The sequence below is a fragment of the Xenopus tropicalis genome, chromosome 3 (assembly GCF_000004195.4).
Source record: "Xenopus tropicalis strain Nigerian chromosome 3, UCB_Xtro_10.0, whole genome shotgun sequence".
NCBI classification, from domain to species: domain Eukaryota; kingdom Metazoa; phylum Chordata; class Amphibia; order Anura; family Pipidae; genus Xenopus; species Xenopus tropicalis.
Window position 1 is genome coordinate 85,536,564 of NC_030679.2, and position 20,325 is coordinate 85,556,888.

General features: G+C 37.1%; 1 protein-coding gene across 2 annotated transcripts in view; it reads right to left on the reverse strand.

Annotated features, from left to right (window-relative positions):
- plxna4 (plexin A4) overlaps nucleotides 1–20,325 on the reverse strand; it is a 423,718-nt gene that overhangs the window by 115,434 nt on the left and 287,959 nt on the right. The window contains exon 6 of one of the 2 annotated variants that reach the window (XM_031899073.1): nucleotides 14,236–14,299. The exons of the other annotated variant lie outside the window; for it this stretch is intronic. Coding sequence (XP_031754933.1) covers nucleotides 14,251–14,299 — 49 coding nt within the window. The 3' untranslated portion in view covers nucleotides 14,236–14,250. Of the gene's footprint in view, nucleotides 1–14,235; nucleotides 14,300–20,325 lie in introns of those variants that run through there. 2 annotated transcript variants of the gene reach the window in all.

The following is a 20,325-nucleotide window of genomic DNA, read 5'->3' on the forward strand; positions in this document are numbered from 1 at the left end:
TGTTTAATCTCAATTATGGTCAGTGGACTGTATTTCTGGTGGCAGAATAAAAAGAAAGTAAAGATTTGTCAGCTTCAAATAATATCTGCAACTGTTGCCATGGTACCAGGTACCATCTTTTTAGTGAGAATCTTAAAAGGCACTTTAAATGGCCTGATACCCTTATTTGTTTTAAAATAAATGGAGAACACTTTGTAAGGGTTAACCCTTTTTTGCTGCCAGGCTATATTGAGCTTACTGTGTATTGCCAGTAAACACACTACAGTGTGGATTCAATGACAACAGTCAGGGCCGAGGCAGTATCATTTGTGATCCTTGGCAGATCATACAAAGAGAATAAAAGAACAGATTTAAATTAGCAGTAACATTTTTGTGATCGTATTTTGGCAACAATATATAGCAACAAAAATGCCCACTGCCACTGGCATTTCAGTTTCTTCAAAATTAGGTAATACATTGTACAACAAAAACACTGTAGTGCAGAAATAGCTATAAAGAGCACACAAAAACTTAACATAGAACTATGAGCAATTTGATCTCATAAAATATTGTGTTTTAAGACCCCATTGTTTAACAGTACTTTTCAAATAACACTGCATTAAATTCTTCATTACATTAATGTGATAGACGTTAAAAGGCTCAGTTAATCGACTTTATTGTAAGCAGTAATATTACTTCAATTACCACTTGCCTCTAAGCCATCCATTACCCAACATTTGTATTGGTGTTATGAAATGCTGCCAGTATTGTCCTCTGACATTGGAAAGGTACTAATCATAGGGCTTTCACTTTCCACTTGGCTTCATTTATGGTGTGGATATTGAACAGATCTACTTTGGGGATAATGCAATCTCCTACACAGCAATCAGGAACAAAAGAAGTAGATGAAATACTACTGAACAAGTCACACTACTTAATAGCCCAAATGGTGCTAATATTTTACCCAAGGAATTCTATTTTCATACCTTGTTCCTGTTAAGAGAAAGAATGGCATTACCTATTTATGACTGGTATGAATTATAGAAACAGTTTTAGCCTGTGTTACATATCTGCAAAATGACAAAAAAAAATGGTTTTCCAATCTCAGACAAAGCCATGCCAAAGTCTCAACAGGTAAACTGTCACCTTCCTCGTCATTTCCTAATGGTTTCTAAAGCCATGGTAACAACAGAAATCAGTCTCAAGTTACTGTACAATACCATGGTGCGATTCAACTATTGTGCCAGTAATTATAATTGATCTGTGTGTTTTATCAATTGCATTATTAGAGAAAGGGTGGAAATATATACAGTAAATAGACATGAAAGAAAAAGGAGCAAAGAGGTATTAGATTTGGATTTGGGAGAGTAAAAGGATGCAGGGATTAAAGGGCAAAACATATCAGTGTTAAGAAGCATAAAAAGTGAGAAGTACAGATAAAGAGGGGTTGAAAGCTGAAAAGAAATAAAGAAAAAAGTGAAAAAAACAAGAGAACAGAAGAGAAAAAAAAGGTAAGAGAGGTGAAGAGCAGAAGACAAAATGGAAGGGAGATAGCATAACATGAAGGTAAAAAGATGAGACAATGATTAAAGGACAATGAAAGGTTAATATAAATTAAAAGTAAGTCTAAAGGCATTCTTTTTAAGTACTTACTGCATATCTAAATTCCCAGATCCCTGCATGCTTCTCTGAGATATGGTTCTGGCAGCCTACAGCAGTGTGAAGACTACAGTGACATCACTGAAATCTCTCTTCCCTTCCTGTAGGCTGCCAGCGGCAACCTTCCTATTCTCTGAGCATGTGTGTAACTCAATCCTGTCTCCTGTTCTGAGCTACACATGCCCACCAGCCAATCAGAAGCGAATCTGGGGAGGGGGGGTGGAATGAAACAGGTGTGCAGTATGAAGCAAGGAGGGAAAGGAAGGGAGAATACCTTTTTAGAGATGGCTGCCTGTTCTAGAAAATGTGAAGTGTGACTGAGTAAATATTTGATTAGGTGAGCCAAAAGGGTGGCGTTTTTACTAAACAATAGGAGGACTATTGGGCAGTATGCTTTTTAAATTTTGACTTGCATTCTCCTTTAAGGGAAAATGGGAAAGATAAGATAAAGTGGGAGACAATGAAAGACAGTGGGGCATAAAGGTCCCCATACACGCGGAGATCCGCTCGCTTGGCGATCTGCACCCGATATCCCTACCTACGGGTGGGCGATATCAGGGGGCGTGTAGTTTAAAAAAAAAAATAATTCAATCGTTTGGCCCTGGGGCTAAACAATCGAATTATACTTGCGGCAAGGGGCAGTCGGTTCGGAGACTGCATCAACAAGCCGATGCGGTGCCCGATCCGACTAAATTTTCTAACCTGGCCGATCGAGATCTGGCCAGGCCCCTCGTTTCTGCCCCTACACGGGCAGATAAGCTGACGAATCGGTCAGCAGGGACAATTATCCAGATCAGGCAGGATATATGTTTAAATAAAACAAAGCACTTTAATCAAACCCCTTTAAATTTAGTGAGTGCTTTTCAAATATGCAGTTTGTACTGTGCCTTTATTTTTTGGATATAAAACGATAGATACATAGATAGATATAGGTTAATTTATCAATACAGATTTTATTACAGCTCAAAAACATATTTCAGTATCTCTACTTTATAATATATGAACCATTTCTGCCAGCAAGGTGCTGTACATTTTGTTGGGTATTATTACTTGATTTTATTTTCTCTTGAAATAACCCTATAGTTTCTCCTGAAATAACCCCATTTTTCCTATTCTCACATATAGATGTAAGGCAATTTCCTCTTGTAAGTCACAAACAGGTAAAATACAGGTTATTACCTGACCAATATAGCCTTGCTGCACTTTTTTACATTTTCAATTTATCACAAGTCAGTATTGCATTATCCCAGTGGCCTACAATAAGACACGTAACACACTCTGGTAAGGGAAACATGTTATTTAGAAGAAATGCTGTTCTCTCCAATATTTTAAAAACGAGACAGGATCAAGGCACAGGATTTCTGTCAGCCTTTTCTTTGCTTTCTTCAGTTCACTATAAGCTTTAGCTCCATTATAGACAACTGAAACCATATTGCCTCTTTAATCTTATGTCTAGCCCTTGACAGATTTGTGATTGGTGGATATCCAGAGCCTATATGAAAGAACAGATCTTTCTTCATTGTACAAGCAATTTAACACTGGAAAACAGAAAGGGGAATATTTGTTTTCCATGGAGATCTCTGCAACTTTCAAGAGAGTGATATTTTAATCTTATTTAACAGTTCAGTTACAGAATTAAATATTAATACATACCCACACTACTATTTATATATTTTATTTTCTAAACTTATTAGCAGTGAAGTGTGCAAGCATTGGACAAATAGCCTTCTTCACAATGGAATTTTTCTCCCAGAATATTATATATTTATATTTCTGAAAATACACATTTATTCATTGCAGTAATATTCCCTTGCAACAGACTAAGACAGATTGCGATCAAAATAGTCCAAGATTTTTGCAGTCATAGCCCATTTTTATAGAGTAGCACATAATTAGCATGCTTACATAGTTACACAGTTAAGTTGGGTAAAAAAGTACAATATTCTATCAAGGTCAACCCCTCCAAATGACCCCCCATGCATATATATATATATATATATATATATATTGTGAAGAATGCAAGGGTGAAACAGTGGTTTCTTTCCTTGCAGAACTTCAACTTTACGGTGGAACCGAGCAGGCCAGCTGCAAGGTAATGCAGATGCATTATCAAGGTCCTACTGTATGGTTGTAATCAGTGGGGGAAGGTATGTGACAAAAAGGTTTGTTTCGGTGAGAAGTGTCTGTTGGATGGCAGATATATAGTACCCAGGTTGAGGTACTGGCTCCTTTAAATCTCCAGGGCAGGAGAGGCAAGTGCCCTGAAGTATGGCTAGAGAATGCTGGAGCCAATTAGGCAACACCTGAAGCATTTAAGGTGAGTCTGTGTGTGCAACAAGGGTTCAGTTTCTGAGAGAGACTGTGAGGGGCAGGCTGGACTGACTACAAGCTCCCCTGATTCTGGGGCTCCAGAAAAGGACTGCCGGGCATTGGCAGTGAGGATTTGGGTTATCCCATTTGTCGAAACTACAGTCTGGTGAGACTTTGTTTTCTTGAACTGTTTACTTGCAAACACCAAGTTGTGATATATACTGTTTTGCTGTGGAAAATAAAGCACAGACAGGAGCCTGATCATTTTGGTCTCATCTGTGAAGCCCAGATTTCCATCCGCTACCGGCTGCTACCAGCTAAATCCCCACAATATACACAAACACACACACTGACACACACAATACACAATATATACACAAACTTTTACAGGCCTTAAAGACATTATTAGAATCTTCCTTCACCCCTTTATAGATAATTAACCTGTTAAGGCCTCACCTTGAGTATGCAGTGCAGTTTTGGGCTCCAGTCCTTTAGAAGAGGGACATTACAGGCTTTAACAAGTATCTATACAGAGACAAAATTTTGTTTTTACTTCTTAAGATAATCCAAGCGTAGCCCACTTTAGAACGATGCTGCTACTTCTAACACGCAATTGTATGCGTTTAGCGCTACAGGAGCCCTGTGTCCCCGCTTACTATGGGGGACAGGTATGATATTGCTGTTACTTGGCGTGCCTCCACCCAGGGTAGGTATAGGTAGAACTATAACTCCCCTCCCTGGGAAATTCTGTAATGTTCTCCTTGGACAGAGACTCCCTGCAACTCCCGGTACCTTGCCCCTCCCTTGGCAGTTGAGGATCCTCTGTATATGAATAGCCAAGACACCCGTTATGATAATGAACCAGATGAACTTGTTTTATTAAGTGCAGGCAGGACTTCCAGGATATGTTAAATACACATTTCAGGGTACACTTCTCCTTTACTTCTCCCTTAGAAAACCTCTCTCAAAGGGCTACCCACAGAACTCCCACCAATTGATCCTATCTAGGAGCTCTCCCCGGTACTCTCGCCAGAAGACCCTCTCTTAGGGCTCTCCCCGGTACTCACGCCAGGCTGACCCTCCACAAGGACTCACCCCGGTACCTAACTAGTCACTACATGCCCTGAACTCCAGCCATGAGTGCTGGGGGGTCTTAACCCCTCTTACTCCTGGTGGGGCTACTTCTGACATCTAAATACCCTGCCTGTCACACCTAGAGTGACCTATTACAATACTCTACTCCCAGGCTGGAAAACCTGCTGAACATAGGAGTCATCCCCTTTTATACTTTTAGCACAGTGCTATCTAGTGGTTGCTGGCAACCTGCAGGGAAACTCCCTTTAACGCATAAACAGCTAGGACCACCTTTAGGTGTCCATAACCCATAAGGCCACCCTCTAGTGCCTGTCTAAACGGGAACCCACCTAAGGGGCCCAAATCTGGGGATCCCTATATTAGCAAAAGCTGGATAGCAGTCAGATCATCTGGACACTACTGCCAACCATCATACAGGTTAAATCTGAACTTGTAGAAGCTTATAGGAAAGACCAGGTTTCCCAATCTTTCCATTTTTTTTCATATTTTGCCATTTCATTTTTTTTGTATATAACAATAACAACAGAACTCCTAATTTTTTTCTGAGCAGAGGGCTCATTTGGTCCTGCTTGACAGTAAATGTGTATGTCACTGTATTCATATCATACAAGCTCTAGGAACTGTCTTGGCATGTTATAAATAAATGATGGCACTTGACTATTAGACATTTTAAGTGAGTTGCTAAGAGGAGAGATATTAGAAGAACATGTTGTAGATTAAATTGCAAACATTGTTGCAATTCAATAAAAAATGTCATCCATCCCAAATAACAGGAGTTTAAAAATGCCATTTATTCCCATTGTCTGCTATCCGTGGTTTTCATTTAAGGAGTCAGGGCAAATCAATCACCTACTAATTAGCCTCAAGGCCAGCTTCCATCTAATACAATGGCTGTGTCTGTTGCAAATTCTGCAGTGTGCAGTTTCCGTGTTACTTCAAGAAATCACGTTGGGTTCCGGAAGCACAGCCACAGTGTCCTTTACCTTAATATTGCTTCTGCAGCCTGGGCCTGCCAGTTAATCTCAAATGGCAAGTGCATGGCTCATTTAAGAGGTAATTTTCTGGCCACATCAGGTGACATATGTAAAAGGCACACAAGGTACCCAAAACCCTAGGGCATATCCTTGCAGTTACATCAAGGTGAAGGCAAAGCAGCAAACATACAGACAGACTGAACTTGTGAGAACATATGATGTGACTGCTGAATCATATATGCATTATAGACTGTGTACCAAGGAGCCAGCAGATGAACCAATAGACAGGCATGAGGGCTAAAGTCAGTCAAAATGCTCATACATATCTATACATATATGGCCACTTTTACCTGTCCCTTTATGATACTATAGCTAAAAACAATCATTATCAATGTATATTCTTTTCTTCACACTGTTTCTTAAACTGTCACATTTTACAGCCTCGTTGAGGGACACCAATAAGGATATTTGCCCTTAAAGGGATTCTGTCATAATTTTTATGGTGCTCTGTTTATTTTTAAATTATTATAATAAAAGCCACACAGTTTCTCAGGTATGTAACCCAAAAGCAACTAAAAGATGTATGCTTTTAAACAGGTTACAACTAAATACTACCTAATGATCAGTTGCTATTGGTTACTAAACTTTGTGTTACATAACCTCATGGAATTCAAAACAGTTAACGCACTACAACTGAATCTTAGTCTGGGAAAAAAAAATCCCCAAACCAAAACTAATTACAAATGTAAAAAACTAAATTTTCGTATCCGTGTATAATACCAAAAACCCTCAACATTGTTCTGTCAAAAGAGGGAATTCTTGTTCCCTCACCCAAAGCAAAGCTGCCCTGGGGTCTATGAAAAATGAAATTAAGAATGTGTCAGGATAAGATCTGATTGCTTTCTCTGTCTCTAGACATTGTCTTTCCCATTAAGAAAACTAAACCTTGACAAGCATTGCTTCGCTGCGCTTTAGAAATATGTCTAGAAATAGTACACCTGGGGCAAAACTGCAAGTCTCAAAAGAACATCAGGGTACATTTAATCATATTTTATGCTTGTATTTTTATTCTTGGTATACAATCCACATATGATCTGAAGATAGTCCATAAAGAATATAAACACAGACTATAATCACAGATAGAATTATAACAAAACTGAAAAAATAGATAAAACAATTGCATATTTTAAAATGTCAGTTATGGTGGGTCTTTCATGTACTGTAAGTTTTAACTAAATATCTGTGTGATTTTCTTGACATTTTAAAGGACCCTATAAAACAAAACTGTACAGCAAGGGTACTTATTTACAGTAAATTGAGGATTTATACATGTTTTGCTAGTGTGTTTTTCTTAAAACCAAATCTGATATCTGGTTTGTATGAAAGTCACTGCAACTGACCACTCACCAATTGCTCTTGTTCAAATGTGGGAGCAGCAGTGGGACACTGCCAGAACTGGTGTGCAGGGTTGGACTAGGTCGGCAGACACCGAAAAAAACCCATTGGGCCCCACTAACCTAGAACTGATCCCCACCTGCCCTTCCCCACCACTACCCCTATCCCGGCAAAAGTAAGTATAAAGTGCGTGCAACAGGGGGGGAGAGTGGGCGGGTGCCAGGGGTGCTGGGGGTAGAAGCCCTGGTGGGCCACACACACCCTATTCCAACCCTGCTGGTGTGATTGAGTTCACGCTAAGACCCTGCTATTTGGACTACTACAGCTAAACAGAGAGAAAGGAAGCCAGCTTCTAGTGATCCAAATCAGACAAGGGCTCACTAGGGATTCTTCGATTTCTAATGAACAGATATGTCCTTAAGAGCTTTAGCAGCTCCTACCTATTGAAACACGCTATGTGTGCTACAGCCTGAGCCTTTATCTATTCTGCATAAGCTGCTGGCAGCTCTGTAGGAGATGTTCTATTGTCTAGCATCGGCTAGTTTTGCTTGAGATTCCTTATTGCTGCAAGGCAGCTCTCTATGTGAGTCTCTGTGGGAGAAACAGATGTCTTTTTTTCTGTAATGCTGCATAAGGTGATAAAATGTGTGCTCCTATCCGCTCAAAGTGATCTATTCTCTTTCAGTTTTAGTGGCAGTTGTGAGGGAGATTCCTTGATCCTGAGCCACATTCTCTACATGAGCCTCTGCGGCTCACTGTGTGAAATTCTGTTAGTAAGAAAGATTTCCAGGTTTTTCTGCAGCACTTCTGCCTGTGCAATAGATAGAGAACCCTGCTTTTTCTGTGTTTGAGAAAGAGAGAATGAGTTCATTATAACTGTACCTTAGTTTCAAGCTATATTATTTTAGCTGTTGCTGTATTCCTCCTGAGAAAAGGAAAGAAGTTTTCCCAGGATTTCTGAAAACCTACACTATATAATAAGACCTATCTTAATAAGGTTGCTTATGAAGATACTCATTCAAAAACTGAGCTGCGTTTTTACCAGCACACTGAGCATAATCAGTAAAGTCTGCAACAAATACTTTTTTTTACACACTTAAGGACTAATTAGCTAGCTTTATTCATCTTATTTAATGTTAAAGGGGTAGTTCACATTTGAATTAACTTTTACTATGATAGAGACATATATTCGGAGACAATTTGCAAGTGGTCTTTTTTGTGGCCTTTCAGTTATTTCATTTTTTATTTAGTAAAATACCTTTGGTATTTTAGCAGTTATATGGTTGCTAGGGTCGAAATGATCATAGCAACCAGACAGTGGTTTGAATGAGAGACTGTAAGATGAATAGAAGAGGGCCTTAATAGAAAGATAAATAATACAAAGTAAAAATAACAGGCTACTGGCCTCAGTGATCCCTATTTGGCAACTTGAAAGAGGCAGAGGAGGAAGGAAAATAATTCAAAAACGGTAAAAATAAATAAATAAATAATGAAGACCAATAGCAAAGTTGCTAGAAATATAACAAAATTAAGTTACAGGCAAACCACCCATTTAAAGGAAAACTATACCCTCCCAAACAAAGTAGGTCTCTTTAAAAATATATTGCACAAAACTGCTCATATGTAAAACCCTGCTTCATCTAAACAAACCATTTTCATAAAAAATATACTTTTTTTTTTTAGATGTATTTGCCATTGAATAATCCCATTTTAAAAATGCCATGTTAAAAATTAAGGGCTGTATTCTGGGATCATAAAATTCACAGTGCACACAAACAAGCAAAGACACACTGCTAGGCCACAAAGCTGCATTATTTCTTGTCAGATGATCCCTGAGGAAGCACACAGCCTATCACTAAACAATGGATCAAGGGAAAGGATGTGAAAGGGCAATATTTACTCATATATTGCAAAATATGTCATCTTGCATAATATACTTGCTCTTGCTACATACCATTTAACAGACTTTTGCCCACGTGCAGGGGCGGGCCGAGCCGACTGGGCGCCCTAGGCAACCCGGTCGGCTACCTCGCCCCTGCACCGCTACAGCGCGGTGTGCGATGCGAAGCGGCGCAACGCTAAACTGTACTAGGGGTAGGCAGGAGAGGCTGCTGCCTGGCGCCCCCCAACCGTTGCGCCCTAGGCAGCTGCCTCTTCTGCCTACCCCTAGTTCCGGCCCTGCCCACGTGTTTTGCAGCAGTAAATTTTACCTCAAGCTTGTTTATCCTGGTTTTTTTTACTACTGTAGGTCAGGTACTAAGCCTTGAGTAAAAAAAAGTGCCAAAATAGTTAAAATATTTAATGAGACAAGAAGGAATTGTTGCAAAAGAAGAAAATGTAAAAAGTAACTGGAATTTTCTTCATGGCCAGGATCTTGATGACCATGCAACTGCAGTGGGCGATCTTTTGCAGATCCAGTTATATAGGTTTTTGTTTTTTTTTATCATAGTACAGTTCAGTAGTGCTTTGATCCCTGTTTAGCTACAGTTTATATCATATAATTAATGTTCGCTAGCAATGCTGCATAGCACACTCAGAATGTCTCAATGTATCTAAACTGCAATATCTCAGCCTTGCTCTCTGTCCCTTTGCATTGCTTTGTTTGGCACAAGATCAAGGAAATAACATTCTGCTGTTCTCCTCTAAACTCTGCACTTTTCACTGTTAAGAAAGTGAAGGAGATTCCACTTATCTAGAAGGTCACGACAAAAAGTCAGTTCTGCTTAATATGTCATTTTTCTTACAAAATGCAGTCTTTAAAATGTCATAACTAAACATCTTATGTCTTTAAAGAACATATCAAGATTTCATTTTTATTATAGGGCCACTAAGTCTTCATTTATTCTTTAATTTTCTTTTGTATCTGTCTAATGGAAATATCAAGAGCCAAAAACATAATCATTTCTTTCTTGCTCTTTATCTGTGGCTTGTAAAGAGGTGTTTGTGGCAATGTTTATCAAGTAACCAGCTGACCACAGCTTCTGTGTTAGCTCCCATACCCATTTGGTCATGTTACAGTAGTCAATAAAATAAATTAAAAATTAAATAATTAAAATAAAAACACTTAAAAATGTACAACGTGTATAGGGAAAAAATCAAAATCTGTTTCCATAAGCCAAAAATAAGCAGAAACTTAAAATTCACTATAAAGAATAAAGAAGCCAATGCACCCCATTAACAATGCATGCTTCTGGACAACATGGTATCTTTCCTGATATCTTATATATATCATGATCATTATGTAGTGAAAAGCAAAGAATTTGCTAAATGGCATAAATATTTAGAAAAATGCTGTTTTGGTCACTCACATTAAAGCTAATGGGCATTTTTTCTCACTAAAATATTTGCCGCATTTCCGGAAAAAAATTGCCTGGGTGCAGAATTTCGCCATGAATCCATGTCTGGCAAAAAAATTTGCTCATCACTATAACTATGCCAGAATAGGTATTCTTCCGTACTAGGCACAATTCAGCAGGAAATGGGGTGCAACCCACTTTTTAGTATTATTAAAATTAATTAGATTCTATGTATAGGATTAGATAAAAGAGAGATGATTTATTACACAAATATAAGGTCACTACCTTGACCTAACCACCATGACCATTACCATGAGCTTGAGTTAGTAACTGTGTGGGTGGCCAAAGCGCCAGGTATCTCTAGGCTTATTGCAACTATTGTTTTCAATGATCAGGATGCTACTACAGTCATAATATGAAATAGAGAGATTATGTTTGAGAACAAATTCTGTAAGGCTTTACTTTAGGACACTGTTATGACTAGAAACTGTGCTAGGGCATTGTGATTCAGCATTTACACAGTGAGCAATAAAAATCAAGGAAACAAATATCCTGTGGCATTAATAGCATGGAAATAACAGAAAATGATGGGTTCAGGCAGGGTTGGAAATAAGATCTACATCATCTGTATAATTTATGGTATTGTACCACATGAAATAATGAGATCATAAGTATTAAGATCAGCCTAAACATTTGTATTGCTCACTGCTTAATTATTAAAACAACACATGATGTAAGACATAAGATAGCTTAATAATTTATATGCACGTTCTAGAATTAACTTTTTCAACATTTCCTAATAATCCCCATTAATTAGACTCCTTAAACTTTAGTGATATATACACTCATATTAGGGTTTAATCATATTATTGTGCAAGATTTTTCACTGCTGTCTTTATCAGTCTTTAATTATCAGGCAAAAACCAAGCTACAATGTGCAGAAATACCACTTCTTGATAATAAAGGCCATAGTAACCAATCAGCAGGTAGCATTTACTGGTCACTGGTTTAAAAGCAAGCATCTTATTGGTTGCTATCAGTCACTGCTGGTATGAGACCTTTTATCTAGAATGTTTTGGACCTGGGGTTTTCCGGATAAGGGATCTTTTAAACATTTTTAATTTAAACATTAATTAAACCCAATAGAATGGGTTTGCCTCCAGTAAGGATTACAGAGAAAAAGAAAATATGTTTTAAAATTTTGAATTATTTGACTAAAAGATAACTTTTTCCTAACTCAGAGTTTTCTGGATAATGGGTTTCTGGATCCCATACCTGTACATGGTAGATAATAAAAAGGTTGGTGAATTGATTAGGCTAACCCAAAAAAAAGCTCAAACATATACCGTAACTCATAAAGTCTAGATAAACAAGTTCTACCCCCTATTAAGAGCTAGGGGTAGTTAAATCTGCAAAAGAGATGCTTAATTACCTTTCTACCATCTTCTATTATCTTGCCAGGAGGGATGAGCAAACTTTTTTACCTGGTATGTATTTGTCGCAAAGTTTGCATTTTCAGGAGTGATTATAATTTTCTGTGCTTGAATTTCACCATGCATTTTGTGTGAGAACATTTTGAGAAAAACCACCCAGACTTGACTCTAATGCATTTTTCAAAATCTCAGATTTTTCTATTTCATGAATTTTTTTGGAGAGGAGAAATGGGGCAGTTTTGCTTATCACTGCCTATCATCATAGGGTAACAAGGAAGAATCAAAGTGAAAGGAAATTGCTTTTTAGTCATGATTTATGAATGCCTCTTGCAGATATGGGGATTTAGCAGCTCAGCACTCCTAACCATATAACATCACAGACATACCTGTCATCTTTCAGATAAATGACATTTATACATTACATGCACACATGTACTCTTTATATCTTCTGTAGCAGCGTCAAGAAGGTTTTTCAGCAGCAGCAGCAATGAAATCATAAATATATTTAAAATACTATTTGAAACCGTAAGCAGAGTACAGTTTTGAACTACACCGTGGGATACCTTTTAGAACACATTGAAGCAGCACAGTGAGCAGGAACATTTGGTTTTAGTGTGAGTTTAATGCCATATAACATCCTGAAAATGCTAAGCTTGTGTATCACTATTGTAGGCAGTGTTAACGGGGGGTACATACACAATAAGCAAGGTGTATTGTTTATATATCAAGACAGAAAAATATACATATAGAGAAAAAAATGTGAGTAACAAAAATAAAAATATAATTCATGGAGACTCAAGTTTCCCTCCTGGCAAGCAGTCTTGCCGCGTGTACAAAATAGCTATTCCTTCTTCCCCAGACAGGATCCTCTGAAATACTCTTTGAACCGTGCATGTGTAAAAAGCCTGCAAATTGGGCTGATCTCCCCTACTATTCATCGATGGACATAACTCAGAATACGTAACTTAGAAAAAAATAACTTGTCTTAAGCGAAGTCTGCTTCACTTTGAGACCAGCAATTTTTTTTATGCGAATGACAGAATCCCTTCAAAGAAGTAGAAGCGATCTGTCCAAGGTTGCTCTTATCTGCCACTGGATCAAGCACTAGCTTTCCTCTCTCTATGGGGCAGTTAATAAAACACAAGGCCATAGCAAGGTTATATAAACTTTCATAGCACTGATTATAACCTCAAGATCTATTAAGGCTGCTTTGTGCATATTACTCTAGCTTTACTTTGTGAATTCTGTGTATCTATTTACTGCACTGCCAACATCAAGCTATGAAAAGGGCAGATCAATCAGAGATGCCTTTGTTATGTTACATTTGAACTGAGAAAACCAATTAGCCGGCAACTGAATAATTCCCTTTTCTTCTGAATAGAAAGAAATAAAGAAGGATACCTCCTGAGACTGATACTGCTTTGGCTATCTTTGTGGCATGAACTTAAGTATTTATCAGAATACAAAACCATTTCCTTTCTGCAGAAGGCTATTTAAGGCACTGGACACAAATGCTCTTCTGCAACCCAACAGTTTACCTTTCAACAATCATAGCTGCAATAAGTAGCTGCTACTATGATGTGACCTGGATCTTGAGATATCACTTCAGACTTTATAGTGTGTTTGGACTAGACTACTCTTCCTCAAGCCTGACCAAATACATGTCTATGGGTGCAGAGGCCTTTAATTTATGGTCATTATTATCCCTTTCTGGTTAATTGCAACTGTTTATTAAAGTGGCTTTCTTGTGATAAGAGGGATTCTGGATACTACCAAGTTATATTTACATTCCCAAAATGCTATTTTCTAATACTAGACTATGAAGAATACTGTGCATGAAGATGACCCCCACCATAACATACCTCATGGGGTTTGAACCTGGGACTTCCTGGTTGCTGGCTGCTCTCCCTAACCACTAGACCAGGAAACCAGCCGACAAGTGCTCTTTTCCCATTCATGTTCTTTTCCACCTGGACCCCTGGCTTAGCTATTTTACCCCAGCATCCTTATTGGTGGGTTGGTGTTAGCCAATCAGGGCTGACCCTGCCCTATATAAACCCAGCCTTCCTGACATTCCATCCCACAGCATTGAAGCACTGTGGCCTGTCCCTAGCTTGGCTCCTCTTGCTCTCCCTCTTGTTCTGCTCCTGTTCTTAGCCTAAAGAATAAAAAAAATATATAACACCAACTTCCAATCATAATAGTATTTCAAACTAACACATTTCAAGCTAACCCATTTACAAATCAGCATGTTCGCAGTAAAAGTCTTATAAGTATTTCTTTACTAGAGTGCTCCCATTAGTTTAAAAACTGTGTGTGTGCGTGCGTGCGTGTGCGTGCATTTCTTCTGCCTTGTCCTTTACCATTCTGCCTCATTTACTGAATGCCTGCTCCTTAGTATATGATATGTTCTTAAACATAATGGCAGAAAACAATGCAACTGCTATAGATAAAACAGGTATAAAATAGTCACTTAGATAAACAAAGCTATTAAGTTTATTCTTGAATTTATGCATACAGTATTTTTAATTTAGTTATATAAATGCTTCATTTTTCACTGATGTCAGTTTTTTTCCTCATTACTTCGGACATAAATTAAGCAAATCAAATGGTCAACACAATTCATAAGTTTGAAGTTGCTATGTGGAAGGCATAAACACAGATGGTACGTCTGATTTTTCCTTTCAGAGCAGTACAGATTCATAAAATGTAAAACGTTATTACATTTTAGCTGTGCAAAAATCTAATTCTGCAGTAAAGGTTAATGGCATTCTACAGTCAAAGTGATTGAAAATCTTTTTTAGAATGAAAACCCATTGCAGAAATAATAGCATATTTTCTTTCCTGTTGAAAATAGACTTGAATCAACATTTTCATCACTCTCATCAATGACTAGACATTAACCATTTCACAGCAGCTAAAATTGAGGAGACAGTATGCACATATGTGAGAATTCCTTTTTATTGATAGAGAAAAGCCCCATGAAGAACCACAGGCCTTCCCACTGAATGCAGTTCTCCAATAAGGAAGGAAGTAGTAGTTATTATATCTTAAAAAAATACTGCACTCTAAAGTCACACTTTATAGTCTACCATTGTCTGCAGCTTCACATTAATCTCTGTGTTACAAATGTACAGCTCAAATTATTTTATAGATCAACACTGAGATGCTTTGTGTCTTACTTTATGTTGGCTACCACTACTGGTTGGCTGGGTTCATTAGGTGGAGCCCCCCAAATATCAACCATTGTAGGAGGGTACAGGAAAGTGACTGCTATTAAAATGGGAAGGCAATATAGACAAAATTGTACATGCTTATACATGGTAATTTCAGGTGTCACCATCACATGAATTAAATACATTTTAAAAGTAAATTACGCAAATACTTTTATCAAGTTGGGAGGCTTATTAAACAAAATTCAAATTTGTGAGTTTCTTATTTATTACAAATTTGAATGCAAAAAACTCAATTCAATAAAACTGAAAAAACTCATATACATTGGATTTGTATTCTACTCATTATTTTCAATGGGTCTTCAAACTTTGAAAAAAAGAAAATCTAAAACACTTGAATTGAAACAAATCGCTGCCATTGGCTTCTACATGAACTTGCAAGATTTTAGATGCCAATGTTTTACATTTAAGTTTTTTTTAGATTAATGAATATTGAACATTCAAATTTTTGAAAATATAATTCATATGTGTTTTAGCACAAAAAAATTCACATTGCCGAAAAAAATTCAAATTCAAACCTTGATAATTTGCTCCATAGTGCATCGCTGTAAGGAAAATATGCTTTACATATTAATAGAAATCCATTTCTTTACAGTAAGCACAGAGAGAAACCCCTCCAGATTTTTTTCAAATAAACCTAAATATATTTTAGTCACCATGTTCAAATGTCTTCGGATAAAGGAAATGAAGTTAAGCATTCTTGCATTTCACATCTTGCGTTATTTGAATGGCTTTGAAACTTGCCCCTGGTTAAGTTTTAAAATGTTTAATGGATTTTGCTTAACACTAGCCATCTGATATGACTTGATTAGCTGGAAGAATAGAAATGAAGCTTTAGGCCAAACCTAGTTTTATTTTATTTTGCTTGTGGCTTCCAGCATTTTGGCACCAGTGCTACTTTCATGTGAATGCCCATGGATCATTAACATAGGGACAGGACGCTAAATCTAATCTTTATTCCCAAATCACACCAGAAACCATCTCAACTGTTGCCTATTGAGATGTGTAGAAGGATTCAATGACCCTATTGCTTATTTACAGTCTACAGCAATGGTGCCAAGACGAGGAGCCAAGAAGAAATAAATGCAATAGCCTACAGAATGTAGCCAATTAATTCTGTTCCACCTTGGCATTCCACAGTGCCTAAGCAATCTTATTTTGTGAGCAGCCCAGCAAAACATCATGCTCAGAAAATACACTCACTGATTTACGCTGTCTGTAAATTTATTGCAATAAACTAGGGAAAATATATACTTTCAGATAAATTGGTAACCAATGCTTTTGCTATTACTGCCTCATTCATGTGAGTGACTTTGATTAACAAATATAGTGACAAGCCACACAATATTGATAGTTAGTGTAAGATTATGAGTACATTTTTAGTGGCCCCTGAGACGAATAAGTTATATACAATCAAAAATATATTGGACACTTTGCAATAAACATCTAAATGCTAGCTTTTTCCTGCACGGTACATTTTTGAAACCCACATGTTTTTACCAGAAACCGTTGCCCAGGCTTCAGCTGATAATAACCACTGTGGCCAAAATTCAGCTACAGAAAGTTCCCTTTATGAGGGAGTATTAATACAATACACTAATGTAGGTCAGTGATAATGGTGGCTATAACAAAGGTAGGCAGTTGGTTTGGCTTTATGGATGATAACTAACAACATAACACATATTCAAAGGGTAAAGTTCACCAGGATCTACTTAACGAGCCTGTATGATTTTTGAAACGTTGAAGGAACCTGGAGAAAAGGTAAGAACTTGTGGACCCTAGTCTTGCAAGGCAGCAATGCTACAATGCTAGGACCTGCAACAGCACCACCCATATTATCATTTGGCACTTTGTTTGAAGTTTCTGCACACAGCATTGCACATCCCAAAACCTGATAGTGTTTCATTATTTATATACCTTGAGGTGTACTATTGGAAAAAAATCTTTAAGTTATATCACAATTTGTTTTTGTTACTGTTTAAAGGAACAGTAACACCAAAAAATGAAAGAGCTTTAAAGTAATAAAAATATAATGCACTGTTGCCCTGCACTGGTAAAACTGGTGTGTTTGCTACAGTAACACTACTATAATTTATATAATAAGCTGCTGTGTAGCCACGGGGGCAGCCATTCAAGCAGGAAAAAAGGAGAAAAGGCACAGGTTACATAGCAGATAACAGATACGTTCTGTAGAATACAATAGTGTTTTATCTGTTATCTGCTATGTGCCTGTGCCTTTTCTCCTTTGAATGGCTGCCTCCATGGCTACATAGCAGCTTATTTATATAAATTATAGTAGACTTTCTGAAGTAAACACACAACTTTTACCAGTGCAGGGCAGCAGCACATTATATTTTAGTTACTTTTATACACTTTCATTTTTTGGTGTTACTGTTCCTTTAAAAACAGTAATTAAAATAAAACCTGGTTTAGATTCTGAATACAGATTTAAATTTATGTCTAAATGTATGCCTTTTAATTTTTGATAATGATGATTTAAAAAATACAGATCATCTTTTTGATGATAGTCAAAAATAAAGATCTAAAAATAATTTTGTAGGCAACTAAATATACCGCTGCTATTTGTGAGAGATTCATATTGTCCTCCTACAGTTCATCCATTGCCTAAGCCTCAAGCCAAGGCATTAATGAACTGTATGATAAATCAGTATATTATGTGTCATAAAGACTGCCAAACACAGAGATTAAACCATTCTCCCCATTAAAGGTCCACTAATAACCAACAACATTTTCTATTCCAATCTCAGTTTGCAGCAATTAACATTGATTGATTTCAATCAGGTTTTACATAATACTTTGCCAATCAACAAGGTCTCATATTATGTACTAAATATTGTGCTGAAAAGGAGCAATAGTCTTCTCATTTGGAAAATGTAAAAGCTTCATCAATGGATATTCAGTGTTATGTATGCCAATAACTAATATTTCCTTGTTTAATACATTGCTTTAAAGGTACATTCAGGTTTAATGACAATATGCCAGTTGTAAATTTCTCCCATCAGAGTTGCTTAATCAGCTTACATTTGCTTGCTGGTCCTACTTTTATGTTACATTACAAGAAACCTACACCCGCTTTAAGGGAATGATATAATAACAGTATGCAAACCCTACACATGGCCATACAAGTGGCTATACAGTGCATCCTGAGTGAAAACTACAGCTATGTAAGGCATTACAATATTGCTCAATACTTATTTACTACAGTTTGTAATGATACAAACAATATCATTCTTCATGCAACCTGATTTTGTGGCAAACAGCCAACCATCATGATTTAATCAACAAAACCATTGTGCTTTCACGATAAGCTTTACATTTATATTTTTCTGTATAAATGTATATACTTTACAAACTATCAAGCACAGGCTAATGGCTCAAGCTATAGGGAGTACTTATACAGTAATTGGCTCACTACACTGCTACAATATTATATGTATTTATTTACAGAAGGAGCGTGTTCTTAATGCTCGGCACAAATACATTAGGGAGGAATTTGCATTTCCCTAATATCCCAAGGTAAAAGTACAAGTTCTGAAAGCAACGTATATTAATCAACTGTTAACCCAATCCCAGGCAATTTCTATCCACACTGAGTTCAGTTTTGTGCAACTGTAGTATTTTTACACTATTTAGCTCAGATTGTAGGTGGCATAAATAAACAAAAGCACCTTACATCTCCATTAAGCGTTAAATAAATACAGCCATAACACTTTGACACCCATGTGTGGTAGTGTGTTGAAAGTGAGTATTTAATATGTTCAGTAACCTTCTAGGTGCAAATGATAATTACCCTGTAAATACTAGAATCAGTTTAAAGATAGTTCAGAATGACTGTTTGAATGAAAGATATGATGCTGTTTGTACAAACAGGAATTACTTGGAAGTGTCCATACTGAATATTGCTGGTGCTAACTATTCTATAAAGTGATGTAAGAAAAGCAACTTTAGTTCCACTGTGCTATAATATTAAATATATTTCTACCACCCAATATTTCTATACTCTCTACTACATTTAGCTCAATTCTTTCATTATGATTCTATATGTTTGAGGCTATTGTGACTATTAAAGAGTCTTACTGGAAATTCTGTTGCTTGAAATGGCTTTGGCTGTATCTCCATTTCTTTCTTATATATGGCACAGTAGGTCTATGCTGTCTATTTCCCAGTAACCACATACACAAACTGGCACTATATGTAAACTTTTTTTCATATTGGCATCCATTTTTCAGCTTTTTTCTTAAGTTTCTAGTTTCATTCCTGTCTCCCCAAATTCCTTTCTCGTTTCCATTCTTCTGAAAATTCCTTTTCTCTTACACTATTAATGTGCAGAGCACAGCCTTCTAGAAAAATAGTTCTTTTATTTGTACTAATATGTGCAGTCCATATCATAACAGTGCTATAATATTAAATATAATTCTACTACCCACTATATTTAGCACTAGTGATGAGCGAATCTGTCCCGTTTCGCTTCAACATAAAATTCACAAAATGGCAAGAAAATTCGCGAAATGCATTTGACACACTTTTTTTTGTCGCATGCGTCTTTTTTTTCCCGGCCGCACTTTTTCGATGCAACTGTGCCTTTTTTGCAAGAACTGCGCCCAATGTGACACAACCGCGCCCTTTTTTGATGTGACCGCGCACAATTTGATGCGCAACAAAACAAATTTCCGCTCGACAAATTTTTCAGGGACAAATTGTCACTGAAGTTTCATGAAACAATTCGCCAATGGCAAAATGCGGAAATTTGCTGCGAATCCATGCTTGGTGAAAAAATTTGCTCATCACTATTTAGCACAATTTCTTTATAACATCTTCTGTCTACAAAGGAAATTCTCATAGAAGGGCTACATTTCCAACAAAGGTAAACAAAAAAGAGGTTCAATTTCCATTTAACTTAAAAGGCATGCACATTTTCAGCATTTTTCTT